This window comes from Gadus chalcogrammus, chromosome 5, assembly GCF_026213295.1.
Source record: "Gadus chalcogrammus isolate NIFS_2021 chromosome 5, NIFS_Gcha_1.0, whole genome shotgun sequence".
Classification (NCBI taxonomy): domain Eukaryota; kingdom Metazoa; phylum Chordata; class Actinopteri; order Gadiformes; family Gadidae; genus Gadus; species Gadus chalcogrammus.
In genome coordinates this window covers 10,023,688-10,044,645 of record NC_079416.1, presented here as the reverse complement: position 1 = coordinate 10,044,645, position 20,958 = coordinate 10,023,688, and the positions used below count along the sequence as shown (strand labels likewise).

At 50.6% G+C, this 20,958-nt stretch overlaps 1 protein-coding gene across 2 annotated transcripts in view; it reads right to left on the bottom strand.

Annotated features, from left to right (window-relative positions):
• Positions 1 to 6,830: 6,830 nt before the first annotated feature.
• The window catches only part of ralgapa2 (Ral GTPase activating protein catalytic subunit alpha 2), a 75,367-nt gene continuing 61,239 nt past the window's right edge, over positions 6,831 to 20,958 (bottom strand). The window contains exons 33-38 of one of the 2 annotated variants that reach the window (XM_056591253.1): positions 18,342 to 19,173; positions 17,612 to 17,683; positions 16,339 to 16,462; positions 15,702 to 15,857; positions 9,068 to 9,226; positions 6,831 to 7,438 (exon numbers count right to left, since the gene is read on the bottom strand). In XM_056591253.1, the coding sequence (XP_056447228.1) occupies positions 7,085 to 7,438; positions 9,068 to 9,226; positions 15,702 to 15,857; positions 16,339 to 16,462; positions 17,612 to 17,683; positions 18,342 to 19,173 (1,697 nt within the window). In that variant the 3' untranslated portion in view covers positions 6,831 to 7,084. The remainder of the gene's footprint in view (positions 7,439 to 9,067; positions 9,227 to 15,701; positions 15,858 to 16,338; positions 16,463 to 17,611; positions 17,684 to 18,341; positions 19,174 to 20,958) is intronic. The other variant, XM_056591254.1, reaches the window with a different exon arrangement.

The window sequence follows — 20,958 nt, the reverse complement described above, 5'->3', positions numbered from 1 at the left end:
CATGCTTACGGCTCCGATCAGTCTTCGTATGCATCGTGTCTGGCTCGTCCCCCTCGCTTCCGCGCTAACCTCGTTCATCGGGGTCTAAATGATACTTAAATGCGTGTTATACGTGCATTTGAGGCACTTTAGGTTAATCAAGTAATGCTACCTGACACACTCTTGCCAACAAGCGCAACAGCAACAAGCCAAGCTGTCGGGGGTGGCCTTTGTTTTTGCGGGGACTGACAGATGCCAGGCACGGAGGCTCAACAGACGGAGCACGCACAGAAGGGGGCAGGGGGCCGGGGTTCAAGTTAGAAACTACACAGAGTGGCCGCAAATGCTATGCCATTTTATTTATTTATGAAGACCTTTTTTTTTTGTGAGTTTTTTTCTAACGTGTACAGACATGTTCTGTTCAGCCCACCATATGGGAAACCAGCATATGGTGGATAATATCTTGACTTTGGGGTGAAGTGTGTATCTTTTTTTCTCCCTCTTCATGGCTGAGAGGGGAGAAACAGGATCATGTTTGCTGTGTGTGAGGGGCGAATTCCAGCGTGCAATGCAGAGGGCAGCATCTGCGTCGGGAGCTAAAGATGAACAAAGATGGCGCGGCCGGCCTCAGATGCACACGGCCGGCACAATGCCCACATGCACATACACAAACAGGTATTCTCCTCTCTGCCCAAGGCATTTACAATACAAAGACGCACACAGAAACGAGGAAGCAAACACGCACACACACACACACACACACACACACACACACACCAGTTTAACACCGACAGTGTGTTTGTGTGTGTGTGTGCGTGTTCCAGGCGGGGCCTAGGGTCCCTGCTGTCAGCCGTCTGCTTCCACGCCTGCTCTACCTGTGTTTAAGAGGGGGGCCCGGCCCCCACGCCGCTCAAAGCTTTCCAGCCCAGGCTGGCCGCCGCCCCCAGGGCTTTCAGTGCACTGGGAACGCCTTTTGTTACAGGCCGGGTGGGGAGAGGAGGAGGAGGAGGAGGAGGAGGAGGAATGGGAGAAGGGAAGAGGCAAGGGGGGTGAGGGGGATAGTAGAAAAAAAAAAAAGAGTAATGCTATGAGTCATTCTGCATTAGCAGCAGGGGAGGGGAGAAAGAGAGTGGGTGGGTGGAGCAGGACAGAGAGAGACAGAGACAGGGGGGGGGGGGGAGGAGAGAGAGAGAGAGAGAGAGAGAGAGAGAGGAGAGAGAGAGAGGAGAGAGAGAGAGAGAGAGAGAGAGAGAGAGAGAGAGAGAGAGAGAGAGAGAGAGAGAGAGAGAGAGAGAGAGAGAGAGAGAGAGAGAGAGAAAGAGGGTGGGGAGGGGGGGTAACAATACTTTTGTATGAAGCTAGACACCATATGCCATCCGAGCTGGACTGCCTCCTGAGTCAGGACTCTGGGTTTGACAGGCCCCCTCTGCCCCCCTCTTCCTCCTCCCCGTTTGCACCCCTACACACACACACACACACACACACACACACACACACACACACACACACCATTAACTCCCTTGACTACAACTCAAAATCCCCCCCCCCCCCACACACACACAGAGCCCCCAGAAGTGGAGCTGTCCATTACTCTGCTTGTGCATGGATTCCGAGTGTGTGCGTGTGTGTGTGTGTGTGTAGTGAATGGGGGGGGGACTCACAGTGATCTGAACACATCGGACATTGTGGTGAAGCCCTGCGTGAACAGCTGGTCAGCTGGAGACGGAGTGGGGCTGCGGGGGCTGCGGGGTGGGGGGGGAAGCGGAGGAAGGCTGTGCGCTACACTGATAATGGGATTAGGTTAAAACATTCAGTGGGGGAACTTGTGACCCCCCCCCCCCCCCCCCCCCCAAGCCCTTGTAGCCCCTTTTCCCCTCAGTACTGCGCAAGACCACTCCCTCCATCAAAGCCACTGCCGTTCCACGTCCAGTTGACGCTGGCAGACCTCCGACACCTCTGAGGCAGACCCGAGCCTCCTCCCCGCCCCATTGACCCACATCCTCAGGACCGCCACACCGTGGTCCATGGACGGACACCGGGCAGGGATGCTGCGCCGCGCCGAGGGGACACGCGCCCCAGCCTCTCCGCCTCGCCATCCCGTCCCGTTGAGGGAGACAGAAAAAAAAAAAATCAACACTTTTGGGCGAAAAATGGTTTTTCCATAAAGAGGAAGTTGGCTAGTTAAGGTTCATCCCAGCAGGCACAGCCCCCGCCGCCCCCTCCTCGGCGAGATACTGATTGGCTGGGCATCACACTGCGCTCGACCGAGCCCTGGGTGTCGCCGCGGCGCTACGGACCACTGAGCGTTATCCATGAGAGCGCTGACAGTTATTGTACAACAGCTGGCAAATTAGACCTATCAGCCATGCTAAATAATGCAAGCGAGACAACAGTAACATGGCAGAGCCTATTCATGACACCCTATGGGGCGCGCACACACACACACACACACGCACACACACACACACACACACACACACACTCACACTCACACACACACACACACTCACACACACACACTCTTCCTTCTCCCCATAGGTATTGCAGCTTATTGTATATATACATGCAGAAAACAATAAACACACACACGCTGTTGCCCTGACCAAGATCCGGCATAATAAGCAGCTCTGCGGGGGGGTGAGAACGCGGCCCGTACGGCTTCACACCGCGGTGGTGGCCGCGCCTGGGAAGGGCAGCCACCGGCAAGGAGCATAAAAAGGGCTGAATGCAAAGAAATGAATCGCATGCATTTTCTGTCACTCAAATGTACATTTAAACCCATTTAGGGCGGTCTGACCATGCTGGTAGGAGCTGCCAGGTTGCGGGCATGCTCAGTAGAGGCAAAGGGGTGGGGTCGGAGAGGGAGTGGGGTGGGCATGACAGACTTCAGGGGACAGCTTTCTGGTCTCTTCTGACACGATAAGGCCTTTCTCCTACAGCCTTCTGTTGCTGTGCACACACACACACACACACACACACACACACACACACACACACACACACACACACACACAACTAAAAGCCTAGCTCGCATGACTGGCCATTGGCAGAAACAGATTATAGCTATTGATTGCTGCCTGGAGATGAATCTGTGTGACTGTGTGTGTGTGTGTGACTGCGGCTGTGTGACTGTGTGTGTGAGTGAAGGAGATAGGGTTGTGCTACATGTACGTGTGTGTGTGTAGGAGCAGAGGATGGGGAGTAAGGGCAGCGTGCAAAAGCTATTGATTCTCTCAGGCAGGGAGGCTGCGTCTACAAATCAAGGTCAGTCCTGCTCTGTCTCACCTATTAAAGGTTCAACCACACACACACACACACACACACACACACACACACACACACACACACACACACACACACACACACACACACACACACACACACACACACACACACACACACACACACACACACACGTTTCCTCTCCTTACAAAAACCCACTTTACACGGGAGTGACGGATGGCGCATCAAAACACAACTGCCTGGTCAGAGCAGGGGGAAAGGTGAGCTGGCCAATGGATGAGGACATTATCGGGAGGTGTGGGTACACGGGGACAGCAGGGACACAAGACAAGCCGTCCGGTGTGGGTCCGACACTTAATACAGGGATGGATATCACACACCGGTCATATGTGACGAAACGACCCACACAACCAGGGGAGAGTGTGAACACTGCCGAGGATAGTTCCTCTTTGTTTATTCTTCATAAAAGGTACAATGAGGGAATGCACAGCTGAAGGACGCACTGAAGGATGGACACAGACAATACAGTTAGCCACACCACGCCAGGACAGCTGGGCCTCCCCATCAGCCTGATTAATTATAGAGGATACTTTACGAGTGCACTCAGAGAGTCCGCTGTCTACGAGACTAGGGGCGACACATGCACACACACGCACACACACACACACACAAAGCGATCGGATGCAATTTTATCCAAAAGGGAGTAGGAGAAGAGGAAGAAAACAGACTTGAGACTAACGTACAGATATAGCAAAACAAGAGAGGGCGTTAAGGAGATTGAGAGAGCAAGATAGAGAGAAAGAGAGCAAGAGATGGAAAGAGAGAGTGAGCAAGAGGTGGAGAGAGACAGCAAGAGAGGTGGAGAGAGCGAGGCTGAGAGACAGAGCAAATGAGAGATAGAGTGAGGTGAAGAGAGAGAGCAAGAGAGGTGAAGAGAGAGAGCGAGCGAGAGCAAGAGAGGTGAAGAGAGAGAGAGAGAGAGAGAGAGAGCAAGAGAGGTGAAGAGAGAGAGGGAGAGAGAGCAAGAGAGGTGAAGAGCGAGAGAGAGAAAGAGGGAGAGAGAGAGAGAGCGAGCGAGCCAGAGAGCCAGAGAAAGAAAGTCTTTCTTTCTGAAAAGCCCTTGGTATAAGCCTGTGTTTGTGTGTGCGGATGCTGGAGCAATGTGTCTGCTGGTCATTTTTCAATACCAAATCCAATTAGGTGGAGGGCTGCCACTAGGCCTGCGCCAGGCTGCTGGAACCCTCTCCAGCCCCACGGCGGAGCGGGGGAGAGCCGCAGCACCACGCCGGTCTTTTATCTGGACACACCGGGGTCATATAGCCTCTCTTTGAAGAAATATTCAACTAATTACCTTGGAGAGTGGCCTCGCCGGCCGAGAGCAGATTGCGGATGGCAAAAGCATTGTGAAGGGGGGGGGGGGGGGGATTTTCACGTTTTTTTTTCCTTTAACATGGACACACACACACACACACACACACACACACAAACACAAACACATAACCACACATGCACACGCTCATACACGCATCCACACATAGAAAAAAATGAAGAGGAACCCGTTGGCGTGCACCTGCAGGTCAGACGTGTGTCCGTCGCTCTCTGCGTGGCCGCGACGGCGCTCCTGGAATAACACGCTAAGCTGAGTCATCAAGAGCGCCTCAGCGACTCCTCAGCCTCTCAGGGAAGCGGCTACACAACAGCGGTGCCTCAACACCGCCCACCGCCCAACGCCCCGGTCGGGACTCGGCCGGTGTGGTTTGCGAGGGAAAATACAAAAACGCTAAACGCCCCCCAGGCTGCTGTGGGCATTCCCTCATGCGGACATTCATCTCCCCTCTCCCCGGCCCCTCCAGCCAAGGAGCCCGCAGACAGACAGCCTGACACCCATGCTGGTAGTGGGCTCGGCTCAGCGTGTCCATTTATCTCCAGCGTATGCGAGCGGGTGTGTGTGTCTTTGTGTTGGTGGGTCTGTGTGGGTGAGTGTTGGTGTGTGTGCATCGGTGCGTGTGTGCGTGTATCAGTGCGTGTGTGCGTGCCGTGCATGCATCAGTGCATGTGTGTGACTGTGTATCAGTGCGTTTGTGCGTTTGTATCAGTGCGTGTTTATGTGTGCATCAGTTAGAGTGTGCGTGTGCATGCATGCGTCTGTGTGTGTATCAGTGTGTGCGTCTGTCGTGCGTCTGTGTGTGTGTGTGTGTGTGTGTGTGTGTGTGCACATGGGACGGGGATAGCGGGCAGGTTGGCAGCCTATCAGAGGCAGTTCTCCAGAGCCTGGGACTTAACTCCTCTCACAGATCTCCTCCCTGTGCCGCCTGATGCCGAGGAATGCCAGGTAAGGCTCTATTAGCGTGGCTCATGGCCCTGCCACCAGCTTCAGGGAAGGACCGCGGAACCGCATTGAATACAGAGCCCCCCCCCCCCCCCCGCCATTCCAATTGTCCAACCCAAAGGCTCTCAGTAGCGGGCAAGCAAGCCTTTACACCACCCCCCCCCCCCCCCCCTTCCCCTGGGGTTATACACTTGGCGTCGGGTAACGGACATCTGTCACTCAGAACGCCTCGAGGGACACACAGGCAGAGTCCCATATAGGAGGTGGGGGGCTAGGGTGGGGGCTGTAGGGCCCAGCAGTGATGGTACTTTCAAAAAAACGCACACACACACAGGCCTAGATGCTTATGCTCTCACACGCACAGGCACACACAATCACAAGTGTAAGTGTAAGACAGAGAGCAAAGTTAAACAATGATGAAGTCTAGACCCAACCAAATCAGGTCTCTGTTGAAAACAGAGATTCTTAATGGTACCCAAAAAAACTTTGTAAATAAGGTATGTGTAGATCTGAGCCACGTCAATGTGGTCAGAGATACCGGTCCGGCAGACCACTGTTCACCCACTATCTTACAACTCTTGGTAAACTCACAGTGTGGTACCGTCCTCAGAACAATGGATGCTCGTCACGCGGCCAAATGGAAACTCCTTGTGGGAGGGAGGAGGGAGCTTGGTTTCTATAGAGACGGCCAGAGTGGCAGTGTGGTTCGGATGAGGCGGTGCTGTACATGCTGTCCAAGGAGGAGCAGGGGCATTATGGGAGATCAGGTTTCTCCCCTCCAGGGGAAAGCCGCCCCACTCCCTCCCCTTTTTCCTCTCTCTCTCTCCCTCCCTCCCTCCCTCCCTCCCTGCCTCGCCCCTCACCCCACCAACCCTCCCCCGCTCTGGTGCTCCTGGCATTCACATGCTAATTCATCTCCATTGGTGATTACGCTCCCTTTAAACCAACTGACAACTACAGCTGGAGTCAGGCGTTTAACAGCACAGGGCTGGATGGGCCAGTGGAGGGATGTGTGTGTGTGTGTGTGTGTGTGTGTGTGTGTGTGTGTGTGTGTGTGTGTGTGTGTGTGTGTGTGTGTGTGTGTGTGTGTGTGTGTGTGTGTGTGTGTGTGTGTGTGTGTGTGTATGCGTGTGTGTGTCTACGCATGCCGTTAGCATTTCAGCGATGCATAGTTTGTTTCATAAAACATCAATGATGGATGATGACACATTATCAGTGCTTCTCGCCCCACCATCACCCCTCCCCTCCCCGCCCGTCTAAAAAGAAGCCAAAAGAAACAGCCCAGTGCATGTTACTCCAGGCTTGCTCCGATAGCTGTATGTAAATGAGCCAGCCCGTAATAATCAGTGTCAGCATTCAGCCGTGCACCCTGGCCTACATGATACGCCGGCCACATGTCCAGAGATTGGTCGCACCACAACGTGTGTGACAGTGTCCAACCGGAAAGCCAAATGTATATTTATGTATATTTATAGATATAAATATATATAAAATATCAGCCTTCTAACTTTTTAAACAATAGACGTTTTTACTTTACTTGTAATAATGGGAGATTTCTGAACCTGAAATGAAGATGCTAAAAAGCAATGCAGGAACAGCGTGAAATCTGGATAGCCACATGGACATTTGCCACCGAGTCACTGAGCTAGGGTGGCAGAGGGTCCGAACAACACCCACAGGATCCCTCCATCCCCCCAGCGCGCTCCAGCCAGAGGCCCCAGAGCCACACGACGGGCCGCCCCGGGACGCAGAAGGATACAAGCTCTGGTAGAGGGTGAGCCGGGACTTGACAGCCCTGCTGGCGTTGATACAGGTGGCCCGCAGCACGCTGGGCAGCAGCGCACCCGTCACAATGGCGCCGTTGAACAGGGGGCCGAAGAAAGGAACCTGTGATGCGAGGGGGAAAGAGAGAGAAAGAGGAAGAGATTAAAAAAAAAAACACAGCGGCAGATGATGAGACCCAACCATTTTTCCTTTTTATAAAAAATTATTGTTGAGGATTTTCAAAAAACCGGAGAATTGATCCGACTTTTAATTTGGTCAGGGTGCATAATTGCGGACTTAAGTCCACTTACAAGCGGGCAGGGTTGATTAAAAATCTGATTCCGAGGCACCATTCCTCCATCTGTTTTGGGGGCCAGGGTTCAAGTTGAAATTGGATTTTGCCTAACTTTGCATGACAACCACACATATCTAATGTGAATCAATGGCGGGTAAATGAAATTAAAATGACAATCAATATGAGACAATGCTCTCCTATTGAACTAGTGCACAAACACAATGGAGAAATATGCATTTTAGCGGCAGCGTGCGTGTGTGTTTGTGTCCGCACACGCGTCTGTTGCTTCGTACCGGAGGGGGGGCCCTTAATAAGAGAAGCTGAATGGTCGTTGACCTGGAAGTGGACATGAATGTCAAAGTCCCTCAGATGGGCCCCGCTGTCTCCTCCAAGCAGGAGTTCCCTCATTATGCACCGACACGATCCAGTCCACACAACAAATATCTGACCCGATGACCAAATCTTAAACCCTTTTCTAAAATAAATAAAAACTTGCGTGTGTGACGTCATTCCGGTTACACACGACAACCCTGGGGAAACGAAGGCATTGGCTGGGCGAAGTGCTTCCGGCGGCGTAGCAGGGGCAGGTAAGGGCAGCAGGCGAGGCCGTCCCACGTCCTGGCTCTCGCTCTGCCCTGCGCCACGCCAGAGCCCCGCTTTACCCGACCCTGCTCCGCCGTCAGACGCGAGGCTGGAGCCATTGTTCAGACTGACCCCACAAAAGATAATCCACCAGAGGACCCTGAGCACAGAGCGGGTCCCTATTGTCTTCGGGAGGTTTTTTGCGTGCGACTCGTCATCTCTTAAATCCGAGGCGAAGTGAAGGACTTGGTAAAGGACAAAATGATCTCTAAAGCACTGACACCCGAGGTACTTCCAGAGAAAAACTGAGGCCAATCAGGAGCCCAGAGAACCAAGTTCCCGGATGGGGTTCTCTGAATACATGTAAAGGATGGACGCTAGACAGCAATGTAGATGTTGGTTGTGGGGGGGGGGGGTAGTGATCCCTTCCCCTTTTAGATAAAGGCATCGCAGTGTTTTTCCGGGAAGACCAGCGATGCGGCGAAATGCGTTACTCTAGAGTGGTGGAGATGAAAGCCAGATGAAGCAGGGACGTAAGCAGCGCTGAGAGCACATGCCCACAGTGAGGGTAATAACAGGCTGCACGAGTGCGGTGAACTAAGAGGATGCTTCTGGAAGACCGCAACCAGGCGACCAGTAGGAATCTATCGTCCAACAATGACCTCCATTGTAATGCATGTAAAAGTGTCGATTTCATTATTCATCCATTGTATGAATAATGAACATCGATGAAGTATAAATGCAGACAGAAAATGACATCCATAAATAACAATCTTTTAATTAATAAAAAAACAGAAATGTTTGGCTGACTGATTTCACACTCCTTTCTCAAATGTCCCGTGTTTTATTTTGTTGGTGGACTCGTGTGCACCTACCTGGGGCTTCTTCATGATCTGGATGAAGAACATGTGGTTCTTCATGGGGTAGACGATGATCAGCACGTCGCCGAAGTCGGTGGGGATGATGCCGCGGCGGTAGTCCCTGGTGTGCTCCGACCACACGATGTGCACCTCGTCGTTCCCGAGGTGTCTCAGCTGTAACACACACACACACACACACACACACACACACACACACACACACACACACACACACACACACACACACACACACACACACACACACACACACACACACACACACACACACACAAACAAAGATGTTCTTTTAGGAAGAAAACAACCGCTAGAATCAAACACCACAATGTGAGTGGTAACACAGAATTCCCCCGCTACAACATGATGGAAACCACAGAGTTGTTAAGAGCAGCGGGGAGGGGGCACTATGGAGACGTAGACTGTAGATCAACCAGCAACATAAACCCTTCCAAGCATGCTTAGCCATTGTCCAGTTCTTAATACAAAAGATGTTAGAGCAGGGCGGGTTTTTGCCTCCCAATTCAATCACAAAGGTAGTTTGAATAAAACAGTTTTAATATGCAATATATCCATAGTTTGTCCGTATTTGAGCTCCTTTTAAGCTTTTTCATTACAAGTTCAAATTATGGACGCCAAAAAAAATGCTTCAAAATTGACCATTTAAAAAAATAATAATTTAAATCCAATTAACTTTCCCCATATGACATCAAATTGCCTCCAATTTCCACTCTATTCACACACACACACACACACACACACACACACACACACACACACACACACACACACACACACACACACACACACACACACACACACACACACACACACACACACACACACACACACGGCTGGCCCGGACAAAAAGATACACTTTAGGGCAGACAGGAAATTGACTGTTGTGGGTTTGAAATGGGCAAACCCGTTCCCACCCCCTACTCTGGGCCAAACAAATGCATGTAAACAGCTAAATTATATTACGTGAAGAGTACGGGCGGCTAACTAGCAAGAGGCCCAGCTATTCCCACTCTATCAGTCCATCCCTATCTTGCGGTAGTATGCAGAGGGCCTCCACTTGGAGAGAAAAACATCTGCCAATGTACTGTGGGCCTAATGAGCCATTAAGAAAACATGCCCTCGCCACCAAAAATGCAATTAGCACATTCTATTATAAGCCCTTAATTATGGTAATACGGTAATGTTAAACAAATCCACGGCATGTTGATTACGCTGGCGCTTGCCGGTTCAGTTTGTCTGTCTGCAGATAAGCAGGTCCCGGGCAGGTCAGTCAACAGGGCGATTTGACGGAAAATGTTGAATATGCATCCGCGGCAGCCAATCAACCTGGGGGTGCTAATTGTAGTTAGCGTATTAGCATTTGGATGGCATGAATCGCAGGGTTAATGAGGATGCTTGTGCTTTCGTCACTAGCTATCGTGGACAATCTATTCATGCCGCCGCCGCCGCGAGACTTTCCTATAAAATATGACCCGAGTTAAAGGCTCTTGTCCAATTAGCCCTTTTTGACCTCGCACCCAGCGACTGGCTCGCTCTCCCGCTCTCCCTCTCTCTCTCGCACACAAAAGAGGACCAAAAGGTCTCCAGAGCACAAGTTCTTCCTTATAAAAACACAGTGGAGCCAGTTAAGCCCCAGTGCCTGAGGGTGGTCGCCACACACACACACACACACACACACACACACACACACACACACACACACACACACACACACACACACACACACACACACACACACACACACACACACACACACACACACCTCCCAGGGCCTGACCCCCACCCTGCAGGTCCCTCTTTAACCACATTACCGCGGCAGCTGTTGCAGGGCCCATCTCTCGGCTAAAGCCTACAATTGGATTGAGGAATGCATGTTTTTTTTTGTTCTTCTCCATTTCTCTATTCTTTCTGCTTTTGCTTGCCCCCCCCCCCATCATCTTTCTTTCCTTTTTTTTTTGCACTCTCTGTCCAAGCAGATGAAAGCTCCCAGCCCAGCTACTGCTTTCCAGTGGCCTGGTGTGTAGCTGCTGGGCCCACAGCTGTATTTGAATACTGACAGGGAAACTTCCTGCCTTGACACAAGATTAAGCCTCTTTTTCATCCCTATTCCAACCTCCAACGTCCCAGCCCCCCCCTGCTTTCCCTCGGTCTACCCCGCCTCCCACCCCCCTACTATCTGGGTCTTAAGCCCGCGTGCATGCATGGCGCCCGCCTGCCAATTTGCTTTCGGGGCCCGCGGCGAGTGCTGGGATCTGTGCAAAGAAGGCAGGAGCAATTATGGCGGCTCCCGGTCAAATGAGTGGAAGCGGGCCGGCGGCACACTTCAGCCGGGCCCGCCAGCGCCTCCCTCCGGCCGCTCCCTATCCAAACCCCCTCGACTAACTAATTTCCGCGGGTGACGAGCACAGCTCCAGTATGGGGTCTTCGGAATGAGCTGGGGGGGGGGGGGGGGGGGGGGGTGAAGAGGGCGGATCACGGGGGATGAGGTGGGGGGGGGGGGGTGAGGATGTGTCGTCTTGTCTGCGGGTGTCAGATTGGGATGGGGGGGCTATATGAGGGCGAGGTTGATGAATTTCCTTGCGCGACAGGGTGCTGTATGAGAAGATTGGAGGCACGGGCAGGGGCCTCGCGGCTCATTTCTCCGTGCTAACTGCCTCCGGTGCAGCGTGACTCAGAAGCCCAGCGCAACGCCCAATCGATCGCCCCCGCCGCGCCGCCAGGAATCGGATAAAAGGTTCCTGCCGGTATCCGGGGCCGGCGCCTGCCCTTGCAGGGGGAGCTAATGTCTGAATCCGGGCCCTGGTCACAGCGCACGGGGGTGGGGGGCCAGCGGCTAGCGGAATCACAGTCATTACCGCGGCGGCACATGGCCTCTCTTCACTCACGCGCATGCTACCTTTTCCACTCCTCATGCCTGCGCCGGCCAGGGCTACTAATCAACGCCCGCACTCTGGAGTCACACCTCCCGAACACAGTTTAAAACAGAGCACAGGGCTGCGGCGACACGCTGCCCAGCCGAGGCAGGGCTGAGCAGCCATTTCTTTGCATTCGACCGCTTCCCCCCCCACTCCGTGACATACCCCCTGCACCCCCATCGCAGCCGGAGAAAAGCGCTTAATTTAGATAACACACAGCGAGCACCACAGCAATGCTCGCAATTTCAGTGGCATCATTCTGATAGTCTAGAGTATCCATTTAGCATCCAGGGGAAATAAAAATGGGATAATAACTATATAATACTATAGACAGCTGCAGATATGAAAGAAAAACACCTAACCCCACATCATTTTAACAAAAGGTTTCTCAGCTGTTGTTTGTAATATTAGGCATCCTCAATAACGTACTAAAAGTTTACCAAAGTTTACCACTAGAAAGGTGTAATTTTCAAGATGGCGTCCAAGATGGGCAGGAAGCCCTTAAAATACCCTAACTCCTTCATTATTTGACCTAGCCAAGTAATCTTGGTGTCTAACCCCATGTTTTCTGGGTCTATGAATCCATTGCACTTGTCTAAATTGCACTGACATGATTACATACTTATGGAAAACATGATTTTTTGAGATTACTGTAAGGTTTTATCTTTTTTTGGGGTGAACCAGAGACAGCACGAGCTCTGATCAAAGCAGATCGCACAGGATCTTGGAAGATGCACTTACGCACAATGTTGGACTGTCTGCCAATATTTGCCACCGCAGGGCACTACAACTACCTGAAATCTGCATATTTCTACCTCCAAGAAATGAGCCAACTCGAAACCAGACACCCTGATGTACATGACAAGTTTTCCAGGGGTTTCCATGTGATGCGCCGCAGCAACCAGTACTGGGCAGGCCTAATATCTGACCATTGAGCAGGCATTGATGCGATCCTTAAAAAGCAGTGGAGGTTTGACCCAAGGAAGTGGAATGACTGAGGAAATTGGAGCATTGTGGACCATGTCTACACCCATCGCATTGGAATACAACAACGCCATGCAGGAATTCAATGACCTCAACTACACGACCAGCGAGCAGCACCGAGAATCCTCAGAAGCATGGATGAATAGAGATCACTCTGATCTAGAAGAGATCAAGGGAAAAGCTTCGCATTTGCACACCATTCTCTCCAGACACATCTCTGAGAAACATTGTAACTGGTGTTGTTGCCAAAGAGGAGGTGAATGTGCATGAGTTAGAGACCGTTGGCAATGAGATCACTGAAAAGATGATTGGAAAACCCGTTTTTTGAACGGGTTTTCCAACGGTTTGGATCCTTCAAACCGAAAGACCGGGCAAATGACTCCACCGTCAAAGTTGCAAAAGACCGAACCATTGATCTTACTTTGCCGTTCCAACGGTTCCTGAAAACTGGACAGTTTTCACTCGAAGATGTAATGAGCTATGAGCTCGGATCATTTCCTGCAGCCCTGTTCGAAGGCAAGGAGATCTTCCGTAAAGCCAACAAGCCCCAACTAGTGCAGGTAGTCACTGAGTTCTCAAGCAAGAAATCTAACAAAACTGTCCTAGATTCCATCCCACCAACTGAGCGTTATGTCCTTGACGGTGGCTCCCTGGTTCACCGCTTGGCCTGGAAAAGGGCTGTGCCATTGCATAGTCATATGCAGACTTTACCATACGCAATTATGGTAAAGCAACAGTCATTTTTGATGGTTATAGCGAAGATCCTTCTATCAAAGACAATACTCATCAGAGACATGGTGCAAACATTCAATGCATCGTTAAATTCAATGCAGAGACTGAGTTTGTGGGAAGAAAGGATGATTTCCTTTCCAGATCTTCAAACAAACAAGGAGTGATCAATCTTATGACCATGGTCATAAGTGGTCTGCAGATGCACCCCGTGGTGTAGCCTACAACATCCATTTGGTTCAACAGGTAATCGTTCTGATACTGTCCATGGTACTAGCAACCTACTCTGGTGCTTTTTACCTATGTATTCAGGCTAAAATGACTTGACTGTCTGATGCCTCATCATCCCAGCCAAAGAGTATTGGTATTATTAGTAATGGCTACTCGCCAAATCGAAAAAACAACTTCCCACAGTGTGTCTTTTTCCAATGTATTTGTTATCATTCGTAGCGTTGATCAGCAGAGAAATAGTTTGCCAAAGTCATTGACGTCACTTAGCAACCGAATACGCTGGGGTTGATAAGTTACCGGACTGCGGAGTGATGTAAACAAGTCCTGGGTAGCGACTATTGTTCCCAATTGCTGTTTGTTCATGCCTTCACAGGATGTGATACAACTTCACGCATTTTTAGTGTTGGCAAACAGACAGCATTCCAAAAACTTGTGAATGGGGAATCCACCATCCAATCCTGTGCAAATGTGTTTGTGCTCCCACATCAAGCAAGGAATGTCATAGAGGACCATGGGACCAAGGCAATGGCAGTTTTGTTTGGCGGAAAGAGTACAGATTCTCTTGCCTCTTTGCGCTACAACTTTTTTAGCAAGAAAATCGTTACCACCAAGTAATTTGTTACCCCAGAACGTCTGCCTCAAACTGAGTCCTCAACCAAATATCACTGCCAGAGAGTGTACTTCCAGCTTATGGTCTGGTTTGGAAAGGACGGTGACATGAACACAGTCGATTGTTGATGGAAACTAGTGGAGAGCCAGTTCCTGCCAGTTATGAGCAATAAGACTGCTGCCCCAGAAGGCCTCCTGAAGATGATCCACTGTAATTGCACAACTGCCTGCCGAACACAACGGTGCAGTTGCAGGGCATATGGACTACCATGTATGCCTGCTTGTGGACCATGTCAAGTTGGGAATTATAATCAACCTCTATGGGGGGAAGAGAGTGACGACTAATAGTCTATCTAGTGAAGGTCACAGTGCAAAAGAATATAAAAAAATAACCATAATAAGAGGAAACAACTGAAGAAAAAAAAAAAAGATATGTATAAATAACAGGCAAAAAAAAAAGTCCAAAAATGAAAGGGGTTAGCGGTACTGAGCCTTCACATGACAGCCCTGTTTTGACTAATTTTACAGTACCACACAGTTCGAATGAATTTATTCTTTATCGGAATCAAAAGAATGGTTATGAACCATAGAAACCACCACCACAAAGCAAAACGATATGAAAAAGGAGAAATATGCAATTACTTCAGGGAAATTGTAATTATTTTTCACATTGAATATGCTTTTAACCAATTGTTTTAATATATAATTATACTGATACTACAAAACATGTATCAGGCACCAGTATTCCTGGTCTAGGAGGAAGACAAGGACTACTTTTTGGGACCTGACGGCGGCCATTTTGGAAATGGGCCCTTTCTTGGTATCAAACTTTGGTAAACTTTTAGTATGTTTATAAGTACATCTGATACTACTATAATCCACTGAGAAACCTTTTGTTAGAATTTCTTTGGGGTCAAGTCATATTTGCAGCTGACTACTACTATAAGAAGTGAAGACTTGTCTTGGTCTTCAATGATTGAAACTTATAGCGTATAATGTGATGGTTAGTTAGGGCGGGATAACGACCAGAATGGCTAAAAAAACAACGATAAATACATCTAAACAAACAAATAAATAGTGGTTATTTCGGTTGCGATTCCCACTGCGTTGATGTCAGTGGTGGTGCCGCAGCAACAGGGCTGTACCTTCTTGGTGAGGCAGTCCTCCGAGTTGGAGGGCATGCGCGTGGACACGTGGAAGATGGCTTCCACGTTGGAGGTAGCGTAGTAGGGTGCTGTGAGGCCGGTGCTGCCGTTCCTCTGGAGACCTCCCATGAACCCGCAGTGGGTGGCCAGGTCCACCTGGAGACACATTATGAGGTCAAAGTGTGTGGAAAGGAGGCTTGGCTGGCTGTGTGTGTGTGTGTGTGTGTGTGTGTGTGTGTGTGTGTGTGTGTGTGTGTGTGTGTGTGTGTGTGTGTGTGTGTGTGTGTGGGTGTGTGTGTGAGTAAATTATGGATTGGTTGGAGATCGTAGGTAGAGTCAGAGATTTTAGCGACATTGAAGAAATGAAACACATTTCATGATAACAAAAGAACACCCTTTTTTGTGGAAATAACCAGATATCGATCATAATATATACGTCTGTTTTTTTTCGCAAAAGAGGAATTAATCAGGGAAACAATGATGTTCATTCTAAATTAACATTTAGGTGGAAAAAGCATAAACCTTATCTGCAAATCGTAAAAAAAACCACCGTTGAGACAAGGAGACTCCGCTGGAAAGCCAATCAATGTCTAGTCTTTTAACATAGTAGACAAGAATTTGTGCATATATATATTACCTCCCATCCCAGTCCGGATACAAAGTCCTCATAGGCCCGACTGCCTGCACTGTTGGACAAGATGGAGCACTTATCCTCCTGCCCTTCTCCGATGTAGAAAACAGCGATCTTGTGCGTCTCCCGACTGTAGAAACGAACGACAACCAGAAAATGTAAAAAAACAACCAAACGCATGAAAGGAAGTCATACTCCAACACAGATGAGAACACTTAATGCTGAAATGCTCTGAACCTAAAGCCCTGCACCTTAATTACCTTTATCCTGTTGGCTAGTCTCGGGAGGAGCTAGTGAAGTTTGTGCTTTTTTTTTACCCCCCAGAACTAATGTCCCTTTAATTAAATAAAAGAATGATAAATAAATAAAACACAATTTATTTATTTGAGCCCAAGCTAAATTCTCTCCCAGCGAATTCTCCGTTGCCATGGCGGTGAGTGTTGCTGTTGCTAAATTGGGGGCATTTTGCATACTTGGACACAGGTTGCTATGAGCCAGTCAGGTATGACCATCTGGGAGAAGAAGGCTAAATCCTGAGAGCATTCTTTAATAAGTCCCTCTCATTAGCAGAGAGGAGTGCCCATTGATTGCACTGAGAGAGAGAGAGAGAGAGAGAGAGAGAGAGAGAGAGAGAGAGAGAGAGAGAGAGAGAGAGAGAGAGAGAGAGAGAGAGAGAGAGAGAGAGAGAGAGAGAGAGAGAGAGAGAGAGAGAGAGAGAGAGAGAGAGAGAGAGAGAGAGAGAGCGCGCTAAATGTGGAGACAGGAGGATCGTAAGAGAAAAAGAGAGAGAATATACAATGGATATTCAGTAGATGGAAGATTCAGTTAGGTGGCGTGGGGAAGGATCAGCGTTGTTCTGAGATTGGCAGGAGTGAGTGAGTGAGTATATATATATATATATATACACACACACACACACACACACACACAAACACGTGCGTGCGTGTGCGTGTAAGAGAGGCAGAGGGGTGTGCAGGGATGCTAAAAGAGGCAACAGTGCAGTTGAGGACACACGGCTGCTGCATGGAAACACGTAGGACTTGTACTCCGACACTCAGAGAGGCTTCAGTCCTCTGCCTCAACAGTGGCTGACAGTAGATGAAAGGACAACAAGGAAAACTACCACGCGTAGCAATTTAACTTATTTTATCCAGAGCTTTTTATCACAAAAATAAGTTTGGATATATATTTAAAAGAAAAAGCAATACCGCAAGTCTCACATCGTATGTAAAATTAAGTACAGACAAAAGAGTATCAGTGTCTATCAAATAATTCTTACCACTGCCTGGAATCCAAGTTCTTCAACTCCCTCAAGAGCTTGGAGTTTTTCTTCAGCAGATGGAAACTTTTCCTGTAAACGAGGAGTACGACAAATGGTTTAGGGAAAACGTACCTTCGGTGACACCTAATGCACCGTGAGACTTTGGCGGGGCGAAAAGAGCAGAGCAGGTGCCTCCTGATTCCCAACTCCAGGATTCTTTATGCTCTCTGAGATAAACAAAGTGCAGGCCCAGGTGCCAAGAGCAATCTCCTTTTGGCCCGCTACACGCCACACGTCGGCCATTAAGAGGTGTGAGCTTTTAATTTACGGAGCGCAGCGCTCTAAGGATGTGACACGCCACGGTGGACCTAAGTGAAAACAGCTGGGCACTTTTCACCCCGCCGAGAAGAGATTAACAGACTTCAGACTCTGGCGTGCTTTTAACAGCTTTTCCTTTTTCTCCCCCTTCACAGGGGGCTTTAGTAACGAGTCCACAGCTGGGTCACTTTGACAATGAAGGCAGAGAGACAGAGACAGAGCGAGGGTGAGCGAGAGGCTGAGACACAAAAGTAATAGTAATAGATGGCATTCAGGCCAGCGTTAAAGTAATCAGTGTTTGCCGAGTTCCGCTGGCGGATAAGGAAGAAGTGTACTTTTTTCGTATTTTTTTTCTTTCCCAGCCCTAACCAACCCCTCTTGCTCCCACCCACACTGCCACACTGCGCTGAGGTGCGGGGTCGGCCGTTACCTGCGGTCCCAGGAGTTCATGCCCAGGTCGTTGAGCAGGAGCCGGCAGAAGTAGAAGGGCGCTTTGGGCCCCTGGTGGACGGGCTCCTTCTGGCAGGCGGCCCGCACGCTGACGTCGGCGTCCCACCTCCTCACCTGCTCCTCCTCCTGCGCCGTCTGCTGCAGGACGGCCTCCAGGATGGCCGCCTCCTGCTCCAAGTTCATGCCGCAGGGCGAGGGGGCCGGCTGGTTGAGCCGGAGCTGCGCGTGGGGCAGCACCTCCGGGCTGGTGTGGCCCAGCTCCTCGAGGAGCCGGTCCAGGATGTCCGCCCCCTCGTCCTCCTCCCGCTCCTCGCAGCAGCCGAACAAGGCAGAGTCCACGATGGAACAGCGAAGGGGGTCCGGCGGGGCCTTCGTGGGCGAGGCGGGCGGCTGCCTTTTCCGCGGAGGGGAGAAGACCCCCGCGTCAGCCGGGTCTTCCCCCTCCTCCTCATCGGTGCGGTACAGCACGGCGCCGTCCCACGAGTACTTGCCCGAGATGTCGCGCACGATGACACGCACCTGGGCGGAGGGGGCGGGCGGCCGGCCGGCCGAGGCGGGGGGCTCGGCGGGGATCTGCAGGTAGGACACCAGCGTGCTGTCGTTGAAGACGAACAGCTGCAGGTTGGGGCTCTTGAAGACCTCCGAGGAGAGCTCCGACGACTCCACGAAGGGGTTGTCGTGGTTCTCGCTCACCATGCTGTGCAGCAGGGCGGGCCCGCCGCTCAGCGGGTGGTGGCCCAGGTGGTTGACCAGGTGCGTCATCACCATGCGCGCCGTCAGTGGGATCAGCTCCATGTTGCGCCGCTTCTTCTCTGGAGAAGGAGAACGAGGGGGAAAAAATGTTCACACCAGGGCGGGGGCTGAAACGTGGACCCGTCGCGCCGCGGATCCGATACGCCCGCAAACCAGCCTCGGCTCGCCCCCTCGTTTTGTGTAGAAGAAGTGTGCGTGTTCGTGTATAGACACGCCGTCATCTGTGTGCGCGTCCCAAAACCAAGTCCCATTTTATAAAATGTCTAAATCGGGGGTATTTCATTACTTTTTGTCACACCATGGCACGACCAACACACCTCTAAGTAGGTAGCATCTAGCCATGGGTGACAACTTTGAAAAGCCCATTGAGCCTCCTCACAATGGGGCTAGACCGGCCCGCTGCTAATGAGACCCACTCTTTGCAGGCCTGAATAGAACAGTACTTAGGGGGACTTGTTAATGTAAATGCACAGGTTTTACTCCCAGGAGAAAGGCATGCTGTGCTTTATAATGCGCTTGGAAGGGGAGGAGGGGGGGTAAATAAAACAAGAAGATGCGCTCTCGACTCCGCATTGTGACACCGGTATCAATACCATCATCCCCCATCAAAGTGCAGAAAGCTCTTTGGAAAGTGGCCCCAAGCTGCATTAGAGATGCAGCGCTCCCTTTGATGTGGCTTGATCAATATGTGGGCGAGGCGGGGAAGGGATGCATATAACCAGGTCGGGGCACTTTGGTTTACCCTTTTGATAGCGCTGTGTTGTCTCTAGCGAGATGCCGCGAGGCTCTCAGCGCCTCGGGAGTACGAGCGAGCGCGGTGGGATTTTATTTTTCCGTCCCCACAAATGCCGCGAGCTACCATCTGGTCGGGTGTCACTGGTCGGGTGCACTTCCATGTTGGGCTGCAGGAAAGGTTAAGGCCATGTATGGAAGCCCTGAAAGAGTATATACTGTATATCTATATATATATATACGAGTGTCGGCTAGGGGTTCCCCCCATATGATGACACCCGTAAGTGATCATATGTTTCTCTGTACTCTCTATTCTGGGATTTCTGTATGTTCTCTTGAATCTCACAGAAACCCTAATGGCTCTGAAGGAGACCCACTTCAGCTACGTAAGGAATTGTGCTGCTCCACCGTGGTGAATTCCTCAATGACATTATTGAAAAGAAAGTCTGAATGACTTTTTTCCGGTTGCCATTTCATCCTGGAGGCATTCTTTTTCATATTGCCTTTCAGGGCCTCCCTAGACATGTGTGACGGGCAAAGGAAATATATTGGCTAATGGAATCGCAAGGTCAGAAAAAAAAAATCACATTATTAATATATATAAATATATATATAAAAAACTAATCTATAATGGGTCCTCTCTCCAGGGCTGAGCATTAGCTGGGCCCCTGATGGTCGGGTTCCTTTTCAGACTTTTAATAAGATAGACATTTAATGGAGAGCCTCCAAATGGATGGGCCACTTAGAGGTTACATCTCCCTCTATTATCTTTTGGAGATTTGTTCAGATAGATTTACCTCTGGGGCCTGTGACCAGTGTGCCACCCGAACAGGCGATAATCCCACCCACCCCCATAGGCATGTGATGCTCGAAGCCTGCCGCTCCGTTTGAACTCTGCTCCGGCTGCTGGGCGGTGGGGCCAAAGCGACACGTGGAGACACAGGGACGCACGTGGGAGAATACGGTACTCTAGCCACCATGGTGCTCCACTCCAGCCGGGGGCAACCTCGGCGGCGAGGGGTACGTCAGTCGGACAGTCGCTCAGTGGATGGGCGGGCGGGCCTCTTACCCTCAGCCCCGGTGAGCACGCTGCGAAGTCGGCGGGGTTGTTG